The 20,893-nt window shown below is 48.3% G+C and overlaps 1 protein-coding gene across 3 annotated transcripts in view; it reads left to right on the forward strand.

The window, feature by feature from the left end:
- RAB11FIP3 (RAB11 family interacting protein 3) overlaps positions 1–20,893 on the forward strand; it is a 57,643-nt gene that overhangs the window by 18,061 nt on the left and 18,689 nt on the right. For 2 of the 3 annotated variants that reach the window (XM_026858756.1, XM_026858755.1), the window contains exons 2-4: positions 9–100; positions 13,368–13,555; positions 16,768–16,941. In XM_026858756.1, coding sequence (XP_026714557.1) covers positions 32–100; positions 13,368–13,555; positions 16,768–16,941 — 431 coding nt within the window. In that variant the 5' untranslated portion in view covers positions 9–31. Of the gene's footprint in view, positions 1–8; positions 101–13,367; positions 13,556–14,532; positions 14,660–16,767; positions 16,942–20,893 lie in introns of those variants that run through there. The other variant, XM_026858757.1, reaches the window with a different exon arrangement.

Raw genomic sequence — 20,893 nt, forward strand, 5'->3', positions numbered from 1 at the left:
CTCTGCAGATCCTGACAGCCAGTTGTATGATATGGGATATACCCCTGAGGAGGAAGCCCCGGCCTGTCCTGATGAATTTGATGACTTTGTCACATTTGAGGCAAGTATGAGCATTGTTAACTCCTAGAAATATCAGCTGTACACAGTGTGAGACTTGCGCATGGTGGCTTTGGCTGGGGGAGATGAGTGTTTGCTGTGATAGAACTTAGGGATGCTTAGTAAAGACAAATCCTTTAATTTATGGGTGACTGGCCCAGAGAATTTGCACCAAGCATTTAGTGCTGTTCCGGTTGAAATCTGTGTTCAAGCAGAAACTCGCAGCTAGTGCTGTCAGAGCATGGTGCCCCAGGTGAAAGAGGGAGACAGACCCTTTCTGAGGTGCCCATTCTGGGCAATGCAGGAAGAGTGCCTGCTGCAGTTTTATTTGTCTTATTGCTGGGGTTTCTGAGGTTGGAGAACCTGAGCCTGATTTTGAGATGTACCTGAGCCTACCCAAGAGGCACAGTGGAGCAGTCAGACATTGGCACTCAGTGCTGTTTGGCCAATAAAAGGCAGAGCAGATGACAAAAAAGGTAGAATTTTCTCTCTATTCTTGGGCTTGATCAAGGATGCTTATCTGATATGTTGTTTTTCCCTTTTGTTAAAGTTATAGCCTCCATCCCTCAGTTCCCTTTTGTATTCCTTAGCACAGGAGCGCATTGTGCTGATGTCCTGTATCTGCTCTCCCCTTTAGAAGGGAGGCTGCTGCTACAGTGACCTGTTGTCTGTGTTTATGGGCTTTGGGCTTTGCTTGGTAGGCTTCCTCCATTCCTGCTCCCTGCCTTCCAGCCTGCAGGTGCCCTCAGATCAAAGGGCTGGCTCGCTCCTAGTCCCACGTGGGGACTGAATAGCTTCCTTCTGCTTTTCCTTTTCCAAACATTCCTCTTCAGCTTTTTGACTCTTTTTGTCTTGGTGATGCTGGGTGTTCTTATCAAACAAATTGTTACTTGCAAAGGGACTCACAACCTCCTTTATGTTTGCATGCAAATACACATCTTTGCTTTGTATAGTCTGTAATATGTTACTTTGGCCTTGTGACTACTTGATAAGAGTCAAGCTGTTCTTTTGAGTTTCCTAATGATAAACTGGGTGTTGGGGCAACTGGTCTTCCCGATGTTGGTGAGAAACACAGGTCCATCACTTAAGATGGCTGGAAGCTCTCACTTTGGCTTGTTCTTGACATTTGACCAGGTCATCATCCCATTTCCCAGCCGAGCGTGGGTGTTCTCCTGGGCCAGTTTGCTGGCTCCCATTCTCCATCAAGTCAGCGGACTTGCACTGTCACCCTGAGCTTGTCGCTTTTTCCCTTAGGACTGCTCGGATGAACACAGCCTCAAGAGCGCGTGATCCTGGGTTCCTCCCCCAGAAGGTTTTCAAGGACATGCTGGATATTAGGGGTTTTTTTTTTCCATTTTGAAAAATAATTACAAAAGCCAGTGATGGCTGGGTAGAAGGAAACAGGAAGGGAGATGGGTTTTCATATTCTTTATCTAGTACAAGGTGACGAATGTGCTTTTTAACCACTGGGCTGAGCAGTTTAGAGGCTGTGACAGTCTGGGCTGCAGTGCTGTGCAGGCAAGGGCTTTTGCTTTTTGCTCCTCAGACCTGTGTCTTCTGAAATTCAGAGCAGGGATGTTTTCTAAGGGCTAATTTAACATAGATGACCTCTGTCAGCGCTACAAGCTATTTTGGGCAGGAATACCAACAAGCTGGGTGTGTGCCCTGCTGGGATGAAATATTTCTGCTGCTGGGCCATCGTTTCCTTGAAACAACAAGGTGACCCAAAGGTAAAAGGTGATGAATCCTGAAATCTCCTTTTCAGAAAGATGTAAATGGATTCTTACACTGAATTCAGGGTAATCGTCTAAAGATCAGAGCTCTGTTAGTGTCTATGTTTAATATGCCAGGGAAGAATTACCTTTGTTGTCTTGGATACATGATTTGAAATAATTTCCAGCCTGCAAGGATTTTGTAGAGGTTCAGCAAATGAGAACATGATCGAGAAATACTGCTCAGCATTGCGAGTGTAAAAATAAATTGGTGTCTTGGGGCGCGTGGTTTTTTGTTCTTGTTCAGCTGAGCAGTGAGCTTCCAATGTGTGTTTTATTCCACATGTCCTATAGTGCTGTACCCTGGAAAGCTGGAGCTATTTCAGGGAAGGGGATATGAGAGAAGCCATTGTACAAAGCAACCCGCTGGGAGCAGCAAGCGAGTGTTTTTCACCAGAGCGCTGTGCTGCACTGCCTGGCAGAGCTGTCTGCTGGGGGGGATCCAGCAGGTCCTTCCTTAGGTGCAGGAGGCAGCAGCTCTGGAAACTCTGAAGAAAGAAAGCAGAATAAATGCCCTTTTCCAGTATGTATTCCACCTTGCTTGGATTCACCTGGAAGAAAGGAAGGGGGGAAAAAAACCCTTCCAGAAGTGAGGGTGTTGCCTTTCCTCCAAGTAGACCTCCCACACTGCCAAAAAGCAGTTTGTATTCTCAAACGTCCCCATTTCAGACCTGGGAAGGCGGTGCATGGTGAGAATGCAGCTCAAAAACTTGCCTCTCCATGGGACCACCAGGCATCTAAACAGCCTCTTTAACACGACAACTTCTTTCTGAGCCCCCAAAACACAGCTGGTGGACTTCAGACACTGGGTGAGCCCCTCGTGCTTTGGCAGGGGCCGTGGGGTGAAGCAGCACAGTTAGCTTTTCTCCTCATCAGAGGATGTTTGAAAGGTGGGCTGAGGGAGAGGTGCTGCATTTGCTGTGCCCTGGCACTGAGAGTAATTGTAGTTACAGGATTTGGTGTATCATCTGTAGTCACCCTTAAACAGCACAAAATTTCAGTGGCTTGAGAGCCTGGCTCTTACAAGTGTTGGGGCCTTGACAGAGAGCTTTTCTCCTAAATGTTTGTTCAAACAAGTGTAAACAAGTGCGTTAAGCAGTCTAAATGAAAATGTCTTCTCTTTGTTAGTAAGGTTGCTCTTCTGGGTGACTCATCCTCTTCTGGTGGCTGTCATCAGAGTGAGCTGAACATCTGTGGAAGACCCTGAGTGCCCAGTATTGGTGTGTCTCAGTGAGTGTTTGCTCTGCAGAGAGAACCACCACCACTTGCATCTTCCAGATTTCTTCCCTCTCAAAGGGGGCAAGGTCTGAACTTCAACACTTCCTGCAGGGACCTTTGTAATGTCAGATAAATCCACAATTCAGCCATGCTCTTGGTGTGATGTGGAGCTTCAGGTTCTTGCTGCACCTTGCCAGGTCTGCCCAGCAGACAGCTCTGTCTGTTAAACTGTTTTCAAAGAGGATTTCTGGTCGCATGGCTCTGCTGAGACAGCAGCTCACAGGGGATTGGAAACGCAGGAGCCTGGGTTCCTGCAGCCACGTGGCTTCTCGTTCATCCAGCAGTGCTGGCAGGGGGCTCGTTGCAGTCCCTAGAGCTCCACCGTCACATGTGCAAGAGGAATCTCCTCCCCAGTCCACCTACTCGGGAGCAGGGAGAGCATCACCTCACCGGGGTTACCTGCCTGCAGGCCCTGGTAGTGTGTTTCTCCCTGACCAAGGTGGAAGTGTGGTGGTTGCAGGGCAGCTGGATGACAAGCTTACTGCTTTCTACTTCTGCAGAGAGATGTCACCAGAAAGTAATGATAAGAGTTTTTGGCTACCCTGCTTTGTAAAACCTATGTAAAGGGAGCTTGGAGTCTGTCTGTCGAGACACCTGAGTCCTTGCCTGTTTTCCCCCAGGCTGGGCCAGGGCAGCTTTGCTGCTGACTAACTGGAAGGTAGGAGTTATCCTCGCCTCCCTTGCAAGCTCTCATGAAGCTCGTGACTCAGTTTCTGAGGTACATGGGCTCCTTTGCAATGCTCTGCAGGGGGGGAAAGGTGAATTTGGCATTAGCTTTCCTGATACCTGCTGTGCCTTGCTCAAGGACAGGGGCTCTCTGCCCTGATTCCTGGGGGCAGATAAGCCCACTTGAGCAATGCAGAGCAGCAAGGCTGATGCCCCAAATGAAAGCAAGCTACAAAAATCTGGTGTGCTGCTGGAGTTATGCTGAGATTGGGCATGGAGATGTGTAACCTTAGGTGGGCTACAGGAGAGGCAGAGCCAGTGCAAGGCTGTGCTCTGTAAAGGCTGACCGGGAGCACAATAAATAGCGCAAATGCCGATTATTTTTTTTTTTTTTTAGCCACGGGAACTCGTGCTTCGGGCCAGCAAGGTGATAGGAAGGCGCTTTTTGAGATCTGCAAAATAGGGCAGCCGAAACTCCTGCAGGTGCCAGGGGCAGGCGGTGCTGTGCGCCTTGCGCAGGGCTGTTGCCATCTGCTGGGCAGCTGCCGTGGCTCCGCTCGGTAGCAGCCAGGAAAAGGCGTCGCGCTGAGCCCTGCACAGCCGCAAGAGGGGAATTTTGCTTTCTCACAACAGCAACACTAACCAGACGTGCAGCAGCACTAACTAGGCATGCACATGGACACCCTGCAAGCCTTACCCCCCTCCCAGGCACGTCCCCTCTGACTAAATGTCTGACAAGTCATACAGCACAATAGGAATGGATCTGGGGAGTAAAATGGTCATTGGTGAGGTCCCACGTGTAGTTTTGTGCAGTTTGGGAAGAGGACGATACTCCTGGTGAGCTCACTCCAGTCTGCCCGGCCGCAGGCACAGCTGGCGGCTGCTGAAAGAACTGCTGCCTCTGTTAAAGCTGGAATTTCCTTTCATGTGGAGCAATCGAATTTAATGCTTCTTGAAGGGCAAAAATCAGTGAGGCAATTTAAATCCAAGTTGCTGGATTTCTCCAGCTGCTCAGAGTTTCTGCAAAGGGGACCTGAGAGAGCGTGGTGTGCAGGAGCTCTTCCCTGGAGGCACCAGCTATCATTCCTCGTGTCTTCTGTTTTGCAACTAGCCCACGTGGAGTGGTTGTTCTGAGTCTGCTGTAGACTTACTGTCTCTTCTCCTGGTAGCCCAGTGGCCTTTCTGAGCCCTCCTTTCTTATTACAGACTCCCAGGAAAATATTTGCCTTCCCCTAATGCAGAGAGTTCTCCTGGTGAGCACAGAGTATTTGAGGTATGTGGTTTCTGCCTTGTGGTGAACCTGCTTTGCAATCCTCAGCAGTTTACGTGAGGTTTTTCCTCCTCTGTGTCTCCATATCACTGTTACCAGCAGATGCATATCTGGTAGAGGCCAGACAGCCTGAAAAGACAGGGTTAAGCTTTGCAGCCTTCAAAGGAAACCTGCCTCTGAGCTGCCCACTGCCCCAGGGGCTTGCAGAGCCAGAGAAGATTTGGGGTTCAGCTTGCCAGCTCTGCCAGACCCTGTGAGCTGTTCCCTGGCTGCCCTAACGCATTTGCCATGCCAGCACTGCTGCACCCCTGCAGTGGCAGTGGGGATGGGAGGATGGAGGCGAGACAGCAGCATGTGAAGGCTGCAGCACTTTACTCCTCGGCTCAGGTTTTCTTTACCCGTGCTGTCCCCCTGTCACGGATGACTGGCCTCAGCAGGTTTCTGGTCACAGGGCTGACCTGAAAGCATCGTTGTGTCCGAATGAAAGAAAATCACAAATCCTCTTTCACGTTGGCTGCTGGAATTGGTGTTAATTTTGTCATAAATAGCTGCTGCAATCGAAATCTTGTAGATGGCCAGAACTGCAGGCTGTGAAATGTGATGGATGCAATTCAATGTCCGTTCATCTGCTTGTCCCTTGGGGAAGCACGTGGAGCCCTAAGCAATGTCCTCACTGTCCCTGCAACCTTCTTGCTCCTCTGCACAGAGAGACGATGCGAGCTGCACATCCCCGTTCACGCATGCGGAGCACACTTTCACAGCAAACAAGTGATCAGTCTCTTATATCGATTAGGTACAAAAAAATACAGTATCAAATTACTAAAACTGGTGGACTGAACTCCAAAATCAGTCCGTGGTGATAACCTGGTAACAAAAAAGCCTGAAAATACCTAGGAAATTAATGTATTGTATAGACTCAGTACTGCTTAGTGGAAAGGATGGGAGTATAAATCGGGCATAAATATCCCTGAAAGCAGGACTCTAGTTCAAGGGTATGGTGAGAAATTTCTTTGCTGGTTGGAAAACATTGTAGTTGGAGTGTTTGCCTTGCACAAAAATAGGTCAGCAGGAGTTTGGAAAACAAAGACCTTGAAGCTTTATCTTGAACAGCAAGTGCAGTGCATGGGACAGAGAAACGTGGGAGCTGGGCTGCAGAGCAGGGGGCAGGCTGGGGCGCAGGAACAGCAGCATCAGGAGGCTGCGGGCGGGCCAAGCAGCGTTGGAAACAAAGGCGTCTCAATAAGAGTTTGAAAATTGAAACTGGCAGTGGTTGGGGTTTCCTAATTATCTTTAGGGGTATCTGACATGGGGCTTCTCGCAGTGGTGCTAGACCTTCTCTGAGGTCTTGCAGCACACCCAGAAGAGCTGGGAGAGCAAAAGGGCTGCAACCTGCATGGCTGAGTAGCAGATCTGGACAGATCAAGGAGGAGAGCTTGGGTTAAAGCATAACTGTCCTGCTGCTGTGCTCATTAGCAGGAGTCCTTGCTTGTTTTGGACTCAGCACAGAAGGTCAACTGGTTATCAAAGTGCAAGACTCTTCCAGTCGGTGTTGCTGAGTAGTATGTCCTGCTCAGGGCACTGTGCTTCAGGAAGGATGTGGCCTAGAGGAGAGCAAGGATAACCCGGAGAAAATGGGAAAATGTGATTTGTGACCGTAATGGAAGGAAGTAAGTTTGTTTATGCTAGACAGGCATGACTAAGGGAGTCTGGGGCTTGAAGTATGTGAAATTTCTGTAGAGAGGAAATGGAAAAAGACAAAACCTGCAAAACTTACGGCTCTGGGCAAACCATGCACTGCTGAGGACTTTGTACATCAGTGGCTGCTGTAGGGAAGGGAGGGGGAGGATCCTGCGGATCAGGTCACCCTGTGGCACTGGCTCCAGTGGGGCTCCTGTGTTTGCAGAAAGCAGCTGTTGGATGAGGGCAATACAGAGCTCGGGCAGCGGTGGGGTTGGTGTGTTTGTAAACTCAGTTATCACCCATGACTCGATATTGTCATCACATATCATAGATTGCTGTCTGAGTCACACAAACGGTGATTGCAATTGCTTATCAGTAGCAAAGTGCTCCTGATCTTCCCCTAGTGATCAAGACAAGCTTTATTCATTTTACTATTTGTGGCTATAAGGAAGGAATTTGTCATTTAGCACTTAAGTATTCACCAGAAATATCAGGAAGGATGAGATAAACCCTGGAAGCTCTATAGGTCCTCTTCAAAATTAACCTTTTTAATTGGTCATAGTTTCATGGGAAAAGAAAGCGTGTGCACCTGGAGCAGGGCTGGCCATTGCATGGGTCTTTGAAGGCGTGCTTTTATTTTGGTATTCACGTAACCAGGAGGGCCGCAGTCACACGGCTAGGAAGTGTGTGTTAGCTCACCTCTCCTTATCGAGGAGGCTGGGAGGTCGGGAACAAAAGGCTCTCTGTTCAGGACCGGTGCTGAGTCGGTAAGCCTCGCGCCCGGCATCTCCTGGACTTTGCTTCCCTCCTGCCTTGCAGAAGCAACCAGCAGCTCCTGGAGCTGGATTTGACTTGGGTGAGGAAGCAATGTGTCCGCAGGTGGGTTTTGAGTGCTAACATGAAAGGAGGAAGGATTGCGTTTCTAGAGGGAGGCAGGTGTTCAGTCCTGGGGATGGCACTCAGCCCTGGAGGTGCCAGGAAGAGGCAGGTTGGGCATCCACCTCACTCGGCTGCTTGCTGTTTTCTTATCGAGTGTGCTGGCATGTGCAACATATTTAGGAGTGGTCTTTCCTTGATAAAGTCCATGGGATGTGTGCATGTGATGGTATCTTCATAGTCCTCTCTGCTTGGGTCTTCTTGGGGGAAATGGACCGAGAGGAATGGTAGCTGCAGGCTTTCAGGGTGCTGAGGGTAGTCTGAAAGATCTGGTGTCTTGTGATTTTGTTTTTTAGTTTTGGTGTGGGTTTTTTTGGGTTGGGTGCTTTTGATTTGCCCCAACAGATGCAATGTGATTCTCTTGCCTGGCCTTGAGGGTTAGGGGTGTTAGTGAGCGTAGAAGCCTCTGAACTCTCAGGGCTGTGTTGTGAAAGTTGCCTTCACTCTAGGCTGAGTGCAGGCTGCCTGGCTTCTCTGAAAAGTAGACATGGCTCACATACTTGGGAAGAGGCAAATATTGTGGCCAAGAAGTCAGTGCCTTGCTGCTGGTGCTGGCCCCTGGTGTGGGATTGCTCAGTGATGTTATGGGTTTCTGGCTGCTGGTGCCTGGAGGCTGAGTTGCCATGGGGCACTGCAGGGCTTTGGAGGGTGGTTTTATTAATGCAGACTCACATGGGACTACATACACAATTTACCTCCCTTTTCCCTGGCTTTAAAGTGATTTAAAGCCCATTTAAGCAGAGGTTGCCTACTGCTAGACTGGGCAGGCTTGTGTCCCCCTCAGGCTGCCCCTGAGGTGTAGGATGCTGCACCAAGCAGGGGGGATGCTCTTCATCTCCACTTTCATACAGAGGCTGTCCCACAGATGTGGTGTGGGGGTCCCCGGGTGTTTGCCGGGCTGGTGTTGGCTCGGCTCTGGGCAGGGCAGTGTTCCCAGCCTGGCACTGGCACTGGGGCCCTGGCTGCAGTCAGCAGGCGAGGGTGTCTTTGGAGACTGGTTTTTGTAGCCAGTCTGTCTCCCCTTGTGTGCAGTCAGAACTGGTGTTCATCATAAATAGGCTTACACTTGCTGAGAAAACAGAGTTGTTTTTCCTTTTCCTCTCCCCTCCCTTCCTTTCCCGAGTTTCAGTGTTTGTGGCCAAGGACAGCAGAGCTCTGGGATGCCAGGGCAGCTCCAGGCACACATCAGGGACCTGCCCTGCAGAAAATGCCCGGGAGGAGCTTCTCTGGGAGCCAGACTTTGCCCCCCTCTCCAAGGCAACACCTTACCCAAGCTTGGGCTAAAGCTTCTGTCCGTCACAGATCAAAGCTTAACTTGTCTCTGACCAGACTTTGCAGGTGACTCCCAACAGTCTTGTTTCTTCTCCTCATATTCCATCAGCTTTTTTAATCAATGCCTTTTTACAGCACTTTACAACACTTAATCAGACAGTCTTTACTCAAGGAATTGATGAACTGCTGCTGAAATCTCCTAAAGGTGGTTGATCGTCTCGCCTGTTTTATCAGGGAGAATATTATGAATATGACCATTATGTCGCCCCGATGCTGATTTCATCCATATATTTCCTTCTAGAAGCAGGAGGGCTCACTGCCAGGCTTTCAAATCCCTGATGTTTTGCCGAACACCTTTGAACAGGCAGTGATGTGCCTGGATGGCCAGTGTCACGCTCAGGCAGGGCACCTGGGTCTGGCACTGGGGGAGATGCCTGTGGGAACTTCAGTCAAACCTGTTTCAGGGGCTCTGTGTGTGCATCTGTCCCAGTTTTAAGATCTGAGGTTTACCTGAAGCATCTAAGGGTACGTTTTATCTGATAAAAACTTAAAATACACTGATGCTGGTGACAGCAACCCAATTCTGAACGTGGAGGAGACATTCCTGGGAAGTCCCCCAGGGCAGTTGTAGCCTGGCCTGGCTGTCCCAACCCCATGGACATCTTTAAGTGTATCATGGCGTTTTTTAACGTGGGAAAAGTGTGTTTACTTTCTGCCTGCTCACAGAACGGCAAACTTGGCCAAATAAGAGAGTTGGCAGGGAGGTTTAAAGGGTCAGTGCACAAACCAACTGCTTGTGAGGCCATAAAAAAGTTTTCTGCGACCTGCAGCTGCACCTTTGCCCAGGGCAGGGGGGCTTGGTTTTGCTTTGCTTGCTCAGGCATTTGGTAATACCTTACCTAAGTCCCCTTGTTGTGCCTATCTTCTCCTTGAATCTTTTCTTGAGGTTTAGTTACTTAATCTGTGATGAAATGTAAGCAAAGTTCTCCACGCTTGTGCTCTGGAGAAGGATTTTGTTCATAGTTTCAGCTGCCTCTTAACTTATTGACCATGTAGGTTTAATTTTAATAGGGCTCTTGCATTTGAAAGCTCATCTAGGCTAGTGTTAGAAGAAAAATATTTTTTGTCTTTGCTTAATACAAAGAAAATTTGCAAATTGTGTACAGGTAATATTTTTCTTTTAAAAAAAAAAAAAAGATTGCTGCATATTCTTGGTGTGGCTGAAGAAAGATGGTTAATGTGCTGTTCTGGTGGCTGCTTCTAGCTCTAAAGGGTTGGGCCCTCATTCAGCCTGTCCATACTTGGTATTTCCTGTCAATAAGATGTTTTGTTAACAACCCATCAAACTGAGGGCACTGATGCCCTGAACTGTTCAGCTCCTGGTTATGCTTCATGTTGAGTGTGTCAGCGATGCGAACAACAACAGGGTTTTTAATCAAATTACTTGTGGGTTGGAGTGTTTTGTTTTGTTGGTTTTTTTCCTTTGCAATAGTTGTCTTTATGCTCATTATAATACTTCAATGTATGCTTAAATTTAAGCTTTTCCAGTGGGAAGGGATTTTTTTGTATTAAACAAAAAACAAAAAACAACAACCAAACCCCAAAAAAACCCCAGCAGCATTTACTTTGGAGTCTTCAAGGAAAGTTATTTGCGGTTTGGCATTAAATCTCTTTCAAACAGGCAAAAAATATCCCTCTGAAGCATGCAGATGTGGATGGCTGCTGTTGTCATCTCTTAGGCCCTCTCTGCTGCTTCCCACCTGGCCGAGCTATGCCAGTCCAGCACCAAAGTGCGAGCGCTGGGGATGAGTGTTGTGGGCTAGAGAGTTGTTTTTGTTTTTTTTTTTTTCCCCTCAAGGCAAAACATCACCGATACCACAACACAACATTGTCCAAAATGCTGAAGCCTGGCCTCTCCTAAACTTTGTGTACACTATAAATAGCTTGGAAAAACACTCCAATTGCCCAAGCACGCCATCCTCTGGAGGCTGGAGAGCTGCTGGGCTCAGCTTGGGGACAGCCCAATGTCTTTGTGTGTCCGTGAGCGAGCTGGCAGATCAAGATTCCACTTCCAAATCTCCCTCGTCCTCCTCCTGCTTGTGTTGTGACTGGTGTTTCTAGGAAGTGCAGCATAAATCCAGTAAAGCACTTAAGCAAGTCCCTAGCTTTAGGTTTATAAGTAGTCTTGATGGATTTATGCTTTTTAAAGTGGGTAGGGGGTTTAGGAGGCTTTTGTTTTTATCTCAAAATGTAGTGAAAGCTGTCATCTTTTGTGCTAGGAATGATCTTGGACAGAGCAGCCTATCCTCTACTGAATCAAGTTCACTTGAACAACCCCATCTTCTCCTGATGCTGACTTCAGACTCCAGTTTTGTGAAAGTTTGTCATGTTTAACTTCAGGGTGGTTTCCTAGAATTGGTGCTGGTGTCTGTAGGTCAGCGTGGGTCTGTGAAAGCTGAGCCAGGTTTTCAGGAGGGGCTCTTGTGTCTCTGTCTCCATCATCCAGCTGAGTGCGCTTGGTTGGCTCAGGGGCTGGTGAGAGCGCTCAGCAGGGAGCACAGCCACGGCACTGACTTGGTCACTTTGCTCTGCTCCTCACTGTCCATGTAGAATAGGAACTACTGTTGAGCAGTTCTCCATCCATCCCTTCAAAGTTTTCAGAGTACCCATACAAATTCTTGCTATCCCTTTCTGGCCTCACACATGTTGAGGCAGCTTGGGAATTTGTGAAGCAAAATGAGGTGGTGGTTGTATCTCGAGCCTCTTCGTGCCAGTGAAAGCTGCAGAAGTTCTTTGGGGTGTGGAGTATTTACCCGAAAGAGGAGAATAAGGCTGGCGAGAGCAGCGTTTGTGAAGTCAAGGCAACACAACAGCAGCGGGATGTTTGTCTCTCTTGGTCTGGTACTCTCCTGCTGTACAAATACAGCAAGTGCTCTAAAAGCTACTCTTCTACGGGGAAATAGGTGTCTGCAGCAGTGAGCAGGACTCTTCCATCCTGCCGTGTGCATACCCTGCTTTGAATGGGCAGCTTTCATTCAAAAAGCTTGCAAGGACAGTATGTCTGTGTGTTTTCTTTCCAGCTGCTTTGAGAAATCTAATTTTCTTGAAAGTTCTTGGAAAAAGCACTGGAAGCTGCTCTGTGTGCTGTCTAGCAGAGGGAGAGAGGTTTGCATTGACATTGATGCCTGTGTCCAAAATGCTGCTGCTTTGCCCTGCTGCCATGCTGGAGGGGGTGCAGTCAGTAACAGAGCAAGTTTGGTCCTGTTGGGTGAACTTCAGATGGAGCAAATGGCTTTTCATGAGCATCTTTTTCTCCCAAGGCCAGGCAGGAGGGCTCCCGTCCTTCCGCCTGACACCTCTGGTGACAGGGAATCAGCTGGAGCTCAGCGCCAGCACTGACAGATCCCACCACAATTGAGATCCCAGAGCCAAAAATGATTTGATTTATTCTGAGGTGCACTGGGGAAATCCCATAAATGCTGGGAGATGAGCTGGCACTTTGACGGGTAACAGAGCTTTTGCTTTAGGAGGGTGTTTCTTCTAGCGCTGCCACGGCTCTCCTCCAAACATGGGGGTGGTTTGAGGCTCAGCAGCGCGTGTCCAGGGAGGAGCATCCCTGCCCACACGTACGAGCAAGCAGGCAGAAGCAAAGATGAACACCTGCCTAAGGGGCAGAACTGGGAGGAAAATCCAGTCCTTCATGCTCTAGCATGGTGTCTTAAACAGATCGTGCTGCTTTCCCAGAGCCTGCAGGTTACAGGTGTGGGGAGATAGTGCAAGATATTTGAGATGCTGTTCCAGCTGAAGTGTAGAGATTTCAGTCTCCTGCTGATGCAGTCCCTGCAAGTTATAGATGTTGTAATGAAGATTTATAAACCAGCTTATTTTTTCTTGAGGGATGGAAGGTGCCCTCCTGTCACTAGACTGGGGAAGAAGTGCTTTGAGAGCTAACTGGTAGTTTGGAATGGTGTTTTTTTCAGAAAATTCAGATTAATAATGTGTCCTCTTAAAATGGAGTGGGTGAAAGCAACGGTGGTCAGAACTGCTGAGTAAGCAGTGGGTTAATCCCTCCTGGACTTGACAAATCCATACTTGCTCACAACAAAATCTCCCTCCAACTCTTAATATATATATTTCTGTAATCTGTTTTCCAAATGCTGCTGTTGCAAAGCGTGCATGTCCCAAAGGCTGTGGTGCACACCGGAGCAGCGCCCGGTCCTTGGACCTGGAGACAGAGAAGCATCAGGACGTGGGGTATGGTTTTAGGAGGTTGGATTTTTGTGCTGATAAATGCAATGCAGCAGTAATTAGCTGCCCCATCTGTGTTTTGTCCTGCTCTGTGATGAAACTGGATAGCTATACTATCTTACTTTTTTTCCTCTTGTGTTTTTTAACAGGCAAATGAGGTGACTGACAGTGCTTACATGGGCTCAGAGAGCACTTACAGCGAGTGCGAAACCTTCACGGATGAAGACACCAGCACACTAGTACATCACGAGATGCATGACGAAGTCGAAACGGACAGTGCCATTGATTCCACCGTGCACTCAGAGTTCACGGATCCTATCGAGGAGCCAGAGCATGGGTGAGTGGGAGTGGCCAGGAGTAAAACTCACCATGAGGGGCAGGAAACTGGCAGACTGGGAGCAGATGAGGACTGAGGGGGACTCAGCCTGAGGATTGAAATAAAGTGGGCTGAGTCTGTCTTGCTGAAACTGGTTGGTTTGTTCTTTGTATTTGTAACTTCATGCAAGACCAAAATAGCTCTTCTTAAGAATAATAATAATAATTAGACTGCACCATGTGTAGGCTGTTTTGGCACTTGGCCTGGCAATCTCTTTGAGTTAATCGTTGCTTGCCTTGGGAGAACTTCTGTACCCTCATTAGCATCTTTAACCTCTAAAATAAGTTCTCAGATGATCCAAACACCTGAAATACTTGCAGTTTTTAATCTATCACTTAAGCCAGAAACGCAACATATAATTTTCAAGTCAGGAGGGGAACTCAACGTATTCTTGTTTTACCTAAACATGCATGTGCCCTTTGATGTACAACCACCTCCTGTAATAACTAGTTTTAAACTCATGCCTGAAGCACAGAAGCGTGAGCTAAGATCATCTTCCCCAGGTCTGAAGTGCTGCTGGCAAAACTGCTCCTGGGCCCACCTCATTTCCTAGATTTTGCAGGAAAAGTGGTTTTCAGGGTGAAACTGGGATGCTGGCAGGCAGGAGAGGAGAGAATAACTCCTTTAATAGTGACCCAAGAGCACCGGTCTGCACTGAAACCTCTAGAAACATCACTTAAGGTCTGTTAACGTGCAGAATTTTTTTTTGGCCAAAAAGCACATCACCCAGGCTTGGCGCTTTGGTGTGTGCTTACAGCTCCCATTGCTTTTAGAAAGCACCAAGCTTCCCTCCCACCCCAAAATCACATCTGGGAATGTTGGATCTGGTGAGCAGTCAGTGCTGCCGGGCGCTCAGCTCCGGGGATGAAAGGGTGCTGTGGATTAGAGCAGAAATGAGATTACCTAGCTAGACTCTCCTCACCCAAGCACGTTCAGCTTAGTGACAGTTAAATAATTGGTTGCTGAAGTCCCCGACCACTGAGCGGAGGGTCCTGGAGGGGCCATGGCAGCCTGCATATGCTCTCGTCCTCTGGGGAAAATTACGTGCCTCGGATTCACCTGCCTGTAGGTACAAAAAACTTTGTTTGGGAATTTTTTTAAGATTAGGTTGTTCTTGAGGCTTCCCTGCTACTCCCAGTGTGTGCTTGAGAAGGTCGGATGTCCTGTGAGTGCTCTGTCCAAGAACAGTGGTGTCTGTTGCCAGGTGTGCTTCCATGTGTGCAAATTCCAGGTAGCCAAAAAAATAATCGAGGAAAAAGTTAATTTGTCTTAAATATTTGGAAGGCTTGAGACAAAAACCTCTGGAAGTCAATTCGTAAGTTGTTGAGGGCTGGGTTTGGTGCATTCATACCCCAGGCAGGAGAACAGTTTTACACCTCTAGTGCCCAGAGCTCTTCCAGGGGACAGTTGGTAAGTATGGTCTGACCAGTGCAGCTGGTGGACTGAATCAGAGCTTCAACAGTGCTTTTCAGTAGCTGTTAAAGCTCAACATACCTTAGATGGTTTGAGCTTATGCGGTTATTTAGGCTGTGTGTAGTAAAGATTAGTTGGACTCTGGATATTGAAACTGCCAGAGCCCCAATAGGCATATATGAAACACTTGTACTATTTATTGCCTGAAGCATCCCTGGCTGAGGGTTTCCAGGTGCCTGATCAGATCTGCTTTTCTACAGTGCTTGTCAAACCACAGCCCCAAATTTAGAGATTTAGGCTTGGGTTTTGCATGCGAGTTAAAAATTCCACCCCCTGCCTTCTATTCCTGGAGAGATTTCCGATGCTCTTGGCAGTGGTCTGCTGGGTGCAGCGTCTGACTCACTGCCAGGGAGGATGGGTTGCTGATGGATCCCGCTGTGGGAAGACGGAGCTTCTCGAGTGCATGAGGAGGATGTGCAGATGCCCACAAGCTGGACTGGACTTGTCTGTGGTTAAATAGAGATCTGCTGCTGTTTTGACTGGAGGGTTGACATGTTTTTATTAGCAGGATAAGGGCAAATCCTTCAGACATTGCCGGGTTTTGTCATAAATGGCTTATCTGTAATCTTTTTTCTTTCTGATTTAATACAGCAATCTAGTCATACCCCCATTTTATCTCTCGTAGCAAGTGGATGAAGATGGGGGCATAGCCTGAAATATCAGTTTTTCTAATACTATCTGTTTTTTTCACCATTGGATTTTGGAGAGGAGAGCAGTGCTAGTCTCCCCCAAAGCACATACCTGTGGCTCAGACATGTGGGCTGCTTTCACAGCCTGATTCTTACAAATACCCACTGCCTTTTCCCCCCAGCTTAATTTTAAAATCTCTGTGGTCCTGGACAGGGAACTCCTCAGAGTGGGTGCATGCTGTCGTGTGGCTTGACTTCATACAGTGCTGCACACATGAAAAGATGCTTACAGAAATGATGACTTCTGGGCTGAGCTGTGTCCACTCTGAAGCAAGGGACATCCCAGGACCTATGCTGGGTGTGTTCAGGGTTTGGGCTGAGGCTTAACACAGTACAGCCTCCTGGATCCAGTGTTAAAAGCACATGAAACAGCACTCTCCCCTCCAAGATCATCGTGAGCACATACAGTGTTCTCCAGCAGGAGCAGGGAAAGGGCTGCTTTGTCTTGCCAGGGGGTCTGTTGCTGCCAGGTTTGGGAGCTGCCTGTAAACCACTGGGATTTGTGTCATGGGGAGGGGGGAGTTAGTGTTCAACCCTGGCACTGGGCTCTTGATAGGATTATGCAGCAATAAGCAAGTGTGGGCCCAGCACACAGCCTGACAAGGTAACTCAAAACATATTTAGGGTGTGTTTGGGACATGCTAAGCTCTTTCTCTGCTGTGCTTTTGGTTGCACCTGTGCTGTGCACAGATTTGACACCAACCCTGGGTACTGTCTTGCAAGTCTGACTGCCCCCAGATCCTATGTTGTAGCTGCCAGGGGAGCTTGCATGAAAAAACATCGGTTTGTTGTGGGGGGGAAAAAAAAAAAAAAAAAAAATTGCTGTCATCTTCCTGGTGGTGCTTGGGCTGCCCCTTCAGTGTTCAAGGCACAGGGTGAATGGCACTGTATGGAAGAACTAGCCTAGTCTGCCAAAATGGGAGCCATGTCTTGGAAAGCAGATGTATTAGATACAGTTGGAAAGGCTGCTGCGATGGCCACCCTCTAACATCATCTTCTCTGTTCCCACAGATCCCATCCGCACGACCTGCCCCTGGGCTCAGACCTCAGCCACTCCATCGTTACAGTCATTAGTGGAGAGGAGCATTTTGAGGATTATGGAGAAGGGAATGAAGCAGATTTGTTCTCAGACAGCTTGTGTAATGGGGAAAGCAGCTTTAGTAGCGCCTCGTTCCTCTCTCCCAGGTAACGCTCAGCACAGCAATGGCAGTGTTTTAACCAGTTTCAGTTGCTTAATGTCTTCGCTTATGCTTTGTGTGTGAGCGTTGGTTCCTTTGGGTTTGCACACTGGTCAGCCTGCAAGAGAGGGTTCCTGGCAAACTTTGGATACAATAGGATAATCGGCTCGAGTCGAAGAGGAATTGCCTCCCTCTGTCTAGTGCCCATCCTCCCATCCAGAGGCACTAATGCCTGGCAGCAGATGGAAGAGCAGTCTGCATTTCACATGTGTCCAGGACAGCATCACATTCCCACTCCTGTTAGGGATGTGGCTCCTTGCAGAACTTACTGGTAGAGAAAACTACTGTGCAGCTTTACCCTTGGTCCTGTTGGATGACTTTTTTTCTTTCTCTTTTGCGCTTGTATTTTTGGCTTTGATATGATGCTTGGTGGATTTGCACAAGCTGTGGCAGCCTTCCTTCTCTAGACAGCCTAAGGGATACATGGAACAAGAAGCAGGCTGTAGCATTTTCCTGCACTCCTTGCATTAGGGTCTGAAACCAGACAAATGTTGCTCTTCCAGCCCATGTAGGGAGCTCATATGATGGTACAAAACTCATCAATACTTACTTTCTAAGGTAAAAGCTGGGACAATCATCCACTGCTGCAGCTCTCAGAGTCTCTGTGATGATGGATAACACCAGAGATGTGTTGCTCCCTTGGGCAGTGCATCTCTATGTGCAAGGCAGGAGCGGTCCCTGCCAGCCACACGCTTGAGTTGAAGACAAGAACATACTTTTTTTCTTTGGAATGAAGTGCTTGTGACTTTCTGCAGCAGTATAAACTTGTCATCACTTTTTTTCTGTCTGTTTTCCACAAGCTTCCCAAAGCCCTTTGTAGAGTTTGGGCAATTCTGGTTGCGCAGGGCTGACAGGAAAGAACTGCTGCGAAATCCCCACACCTGTGCTTTGCTGCAGGTCAGGTCTGACTTCCTTTTTTGCTGGTGAAGCAGCAATTTTGAAGATGTTAACTAGATCTTCCATAGAAGAGTGTTGCTGCAAAGCATGCTGGACCCATTACTTCAGGAAACCAGTGCTCCAGAGCTTGATGTGGGGGGATGCCCTGCAGTGAAAGGGACACGTCACTCATCTCCACACTTGTCCTTTGATTCCACTGTGCAGAAATGCCCAGTGTGTCTGTCTGTGCTGGTGTTGCAGCATAGAAAGTGCTCTTGGATAAAAAACAGCCTTGGTGTTCATTTTGAATTTCTTCTTGAGGGTGGGCCTCCAACTGAGTCCAGAAGGCTCCTGGCAAGAAAATACTCAGCTAGAGGAGCTTTGCAATCAGTTAAACTTTTTCTTTAATATCACTCTGGAGCTCCCAGGTTGCCTACATTCCCACTGTTCAAGTCTTGCTCTGTCAGGGCACCATCTTCCCTCTGCTGTTCTCTCTTTGGATCTTATCCACAAGATCATGTTCTGCAGCATCTTTCCTCTGCCAGGAGGGCCTCACTCGGCACGTGGCCACGCAGCTCATGGTGGTTTATGCTGGAGACTCACTGCTGGGGCTTGCTAGGGAGACAGGCTGCAGATAAACCCTCCAAAACCTCCAGAGTAAAGAATGCAGGTCTGTTTGAAACAGAGGATTTCCTCATGCCTTTCAGGTCTAGCCCTTACCTTGGATTATCATTGCGTGCATGCAGGTCCTTAGCTGATCGCTCTCTGAGATTATACTGTTTTTCTGAACAAAGTCCTGACACCCCAGTGCATTTAAATGTAATGAAAACTTGAACTATAGGATAGATCTGCTTCAGGCTGAACTTTTTTTTTTGCCTGTGATTTGAATACAAGGAACAGTATCACTTGTAAACAGTCACATCACCACACACCCTGTTACACACAGGTCACATCACACACAACCATGTTAGAAAAGTCTCTAAACAGGAATAATGTCAAATTTTCCTGCCACAGCTCCAGATCTTCACCCGAGGACTAATGCAAGAACCAAGAGCCTTCAGGGAACACTGTGGGGTTTGCATTTTCCTGCTTAGTTCTTGCACATGTGTTTGCAATCCCTCCTCTTGGGTTGCCACCTCCCTTGGCACATCCATCCAGTAGAAGTCTCTCTGCAACTCCTGGTGGGAAATGAATTGGCAGCGGAAAGGAAAAGCTCCTCGCACGCACCCATTTTGGTTGCTAACGTGCTATGGCAATAAGCACTGATGACCTGTGGAAGACAAGCAGTGATCCAGGAGATGGAGGAAGGAGGCAGGAAGGCTGCATATGGCGCAGAGCGTGGCAGCTTGCCACAAGGGGTAGGTGGGGATGCCCTGAGGCGCAGTGCAGTTGAGCTCTCACCCACTCAACGGGCAAGCAACCAAGGCAGCCAGAGGCCAAGTATATCTGCACGCACCCGAAGAGTTGCCAGGCTGGCCTGTGGCTTCTCCTCTGTGCTTCTTTTCCCGTTTTGATTAATTGTTAGATTTGGGTTCTCACCTCGCCCAGGGGAGCACGCAGCCGGGCAAGCTGTTTCTGCCTCCCGGCAGGGGTGAGGAAGACCCGCTGAACGGGGCTCAGTGCAGCCAGGCGTGGGGGTAGAGCCCAGAAAAGGGCACGTCACTTCTTCCAGGTGCCACAGAGCTGCTCTCTTACCCTGTGCAAAGCCTGAGCAACTGAACTGACTGCTGCTGGATAATGATTATGCTGGGTCCAGACCGGCCCTAGAGGGTAGGAGGAATGTTTTTCAATTATTTTCTTTTTCCAGGAATGGGAAGAGATGAGCAATTTGGCATTTACTGTTGTCCAGTCACCTGTTCTAAGGGGGCTCGGAAATACTGTACAGACAGCACAAACTCAGAGGCCTGACCCTGGGGGTGGCTGGGCTGCTGACACCCCACTGCCACCAAAAATGTCAGTGACCCCTCCTGGGATGTCCCATGCACTCAGCATCTCCTGGGCCAGGACTTGCCAGTGTGTATCTGTATCATGGGGTTGACTAGTCCTTTCAGATGCCTTTTGGTTTTAAGCTTGCTTGTGTTTGCTCACACCTTTACCTGTCTGTCTTATTGAACTGCTTTGATTTTTCACTATTAACCTTTCTTTGATTAAAGTCTGTGGCTTCCAGAAGCATGTTTTCCTGCAGAGTACCATAGAATACCAGGTTGGAAGGGACCTCAACGATCATCCAGTCCAACCTTTCTTGACAAAAGCATGGTCTAGACAACACAGCCCAGCCCCCTGTCCAGCTGAATCCTAAGTATGTGATGTTGGGAAAAGTATTTGTGGCATATATTTGGCTCCCAAGTAACACAGACTTTTTGCTGTTCAGAATCCCTTGGCCAAATGCTGTCCTGCCCAGGTCATGTCAAGTGGGGGAAATGGCTCTGCCAGGTGTCGGTGAATGCCTTGGCAGCTTTCCACATCGGCAGCTGAAAATGAAAAGTTGATTGCACCCATTAGCTTCCCAAAGTCCTGTAGACCCCCATGTCCTCCAGCCAAATTATGTTCCCTACAGTAAGGCAACACTGCTGCTTAGCTTCTCTGGGCTTCGCTTTGTAGGAGAGAGAGGTTGAATCACAACCTCCATATTAAACTTAGCTTAAAAGCTCTTTGCAATGAAAATCTGACTCTGCGTTACTAACAGAGAGCCTGCAGGAGCACAGATTTTTAAATCTGTTTTCAAAGCATCCCATTGGAAAATGGTGCAGCCAACCAGAGAATTTGGCTCTTGCACACAGCACCCAGTCCAGAGGTGTGTGAGTTTGGTCTGCATTTACCGAGGCAAACCAGGACTGTTGCTCAGAGCCTCCTGAGATGGGTTTCTTGGAAAATCATGTCAGAAAATAAACTTTTTTGTTATGTAGCTTTGTGGAAAGCATGCACCTCACTTACCCTGGGCTCTTGGGGGGGTCTTACACAAGAGCCAGCTGGTACAGGGGTTTGGAAATATGGGCCAAGCTCAGCTGCTTTAAGTGTCTGAG

Source organism: Athene cunicularia (assembly GCF_003259725.1).
Source record: "Athene cunicularia isolate RWA chromosome 14 unlocalized genomic scaffold, athCun1 chr14_part1, whole genome shotgun sequence".
In the NCBI taxonomy this organism is placed as follows: Eukaryota; Metazoa; Chordata; class Aves; order Strigiformes; family Strigidae; genus Athene; species Athene cunicularia.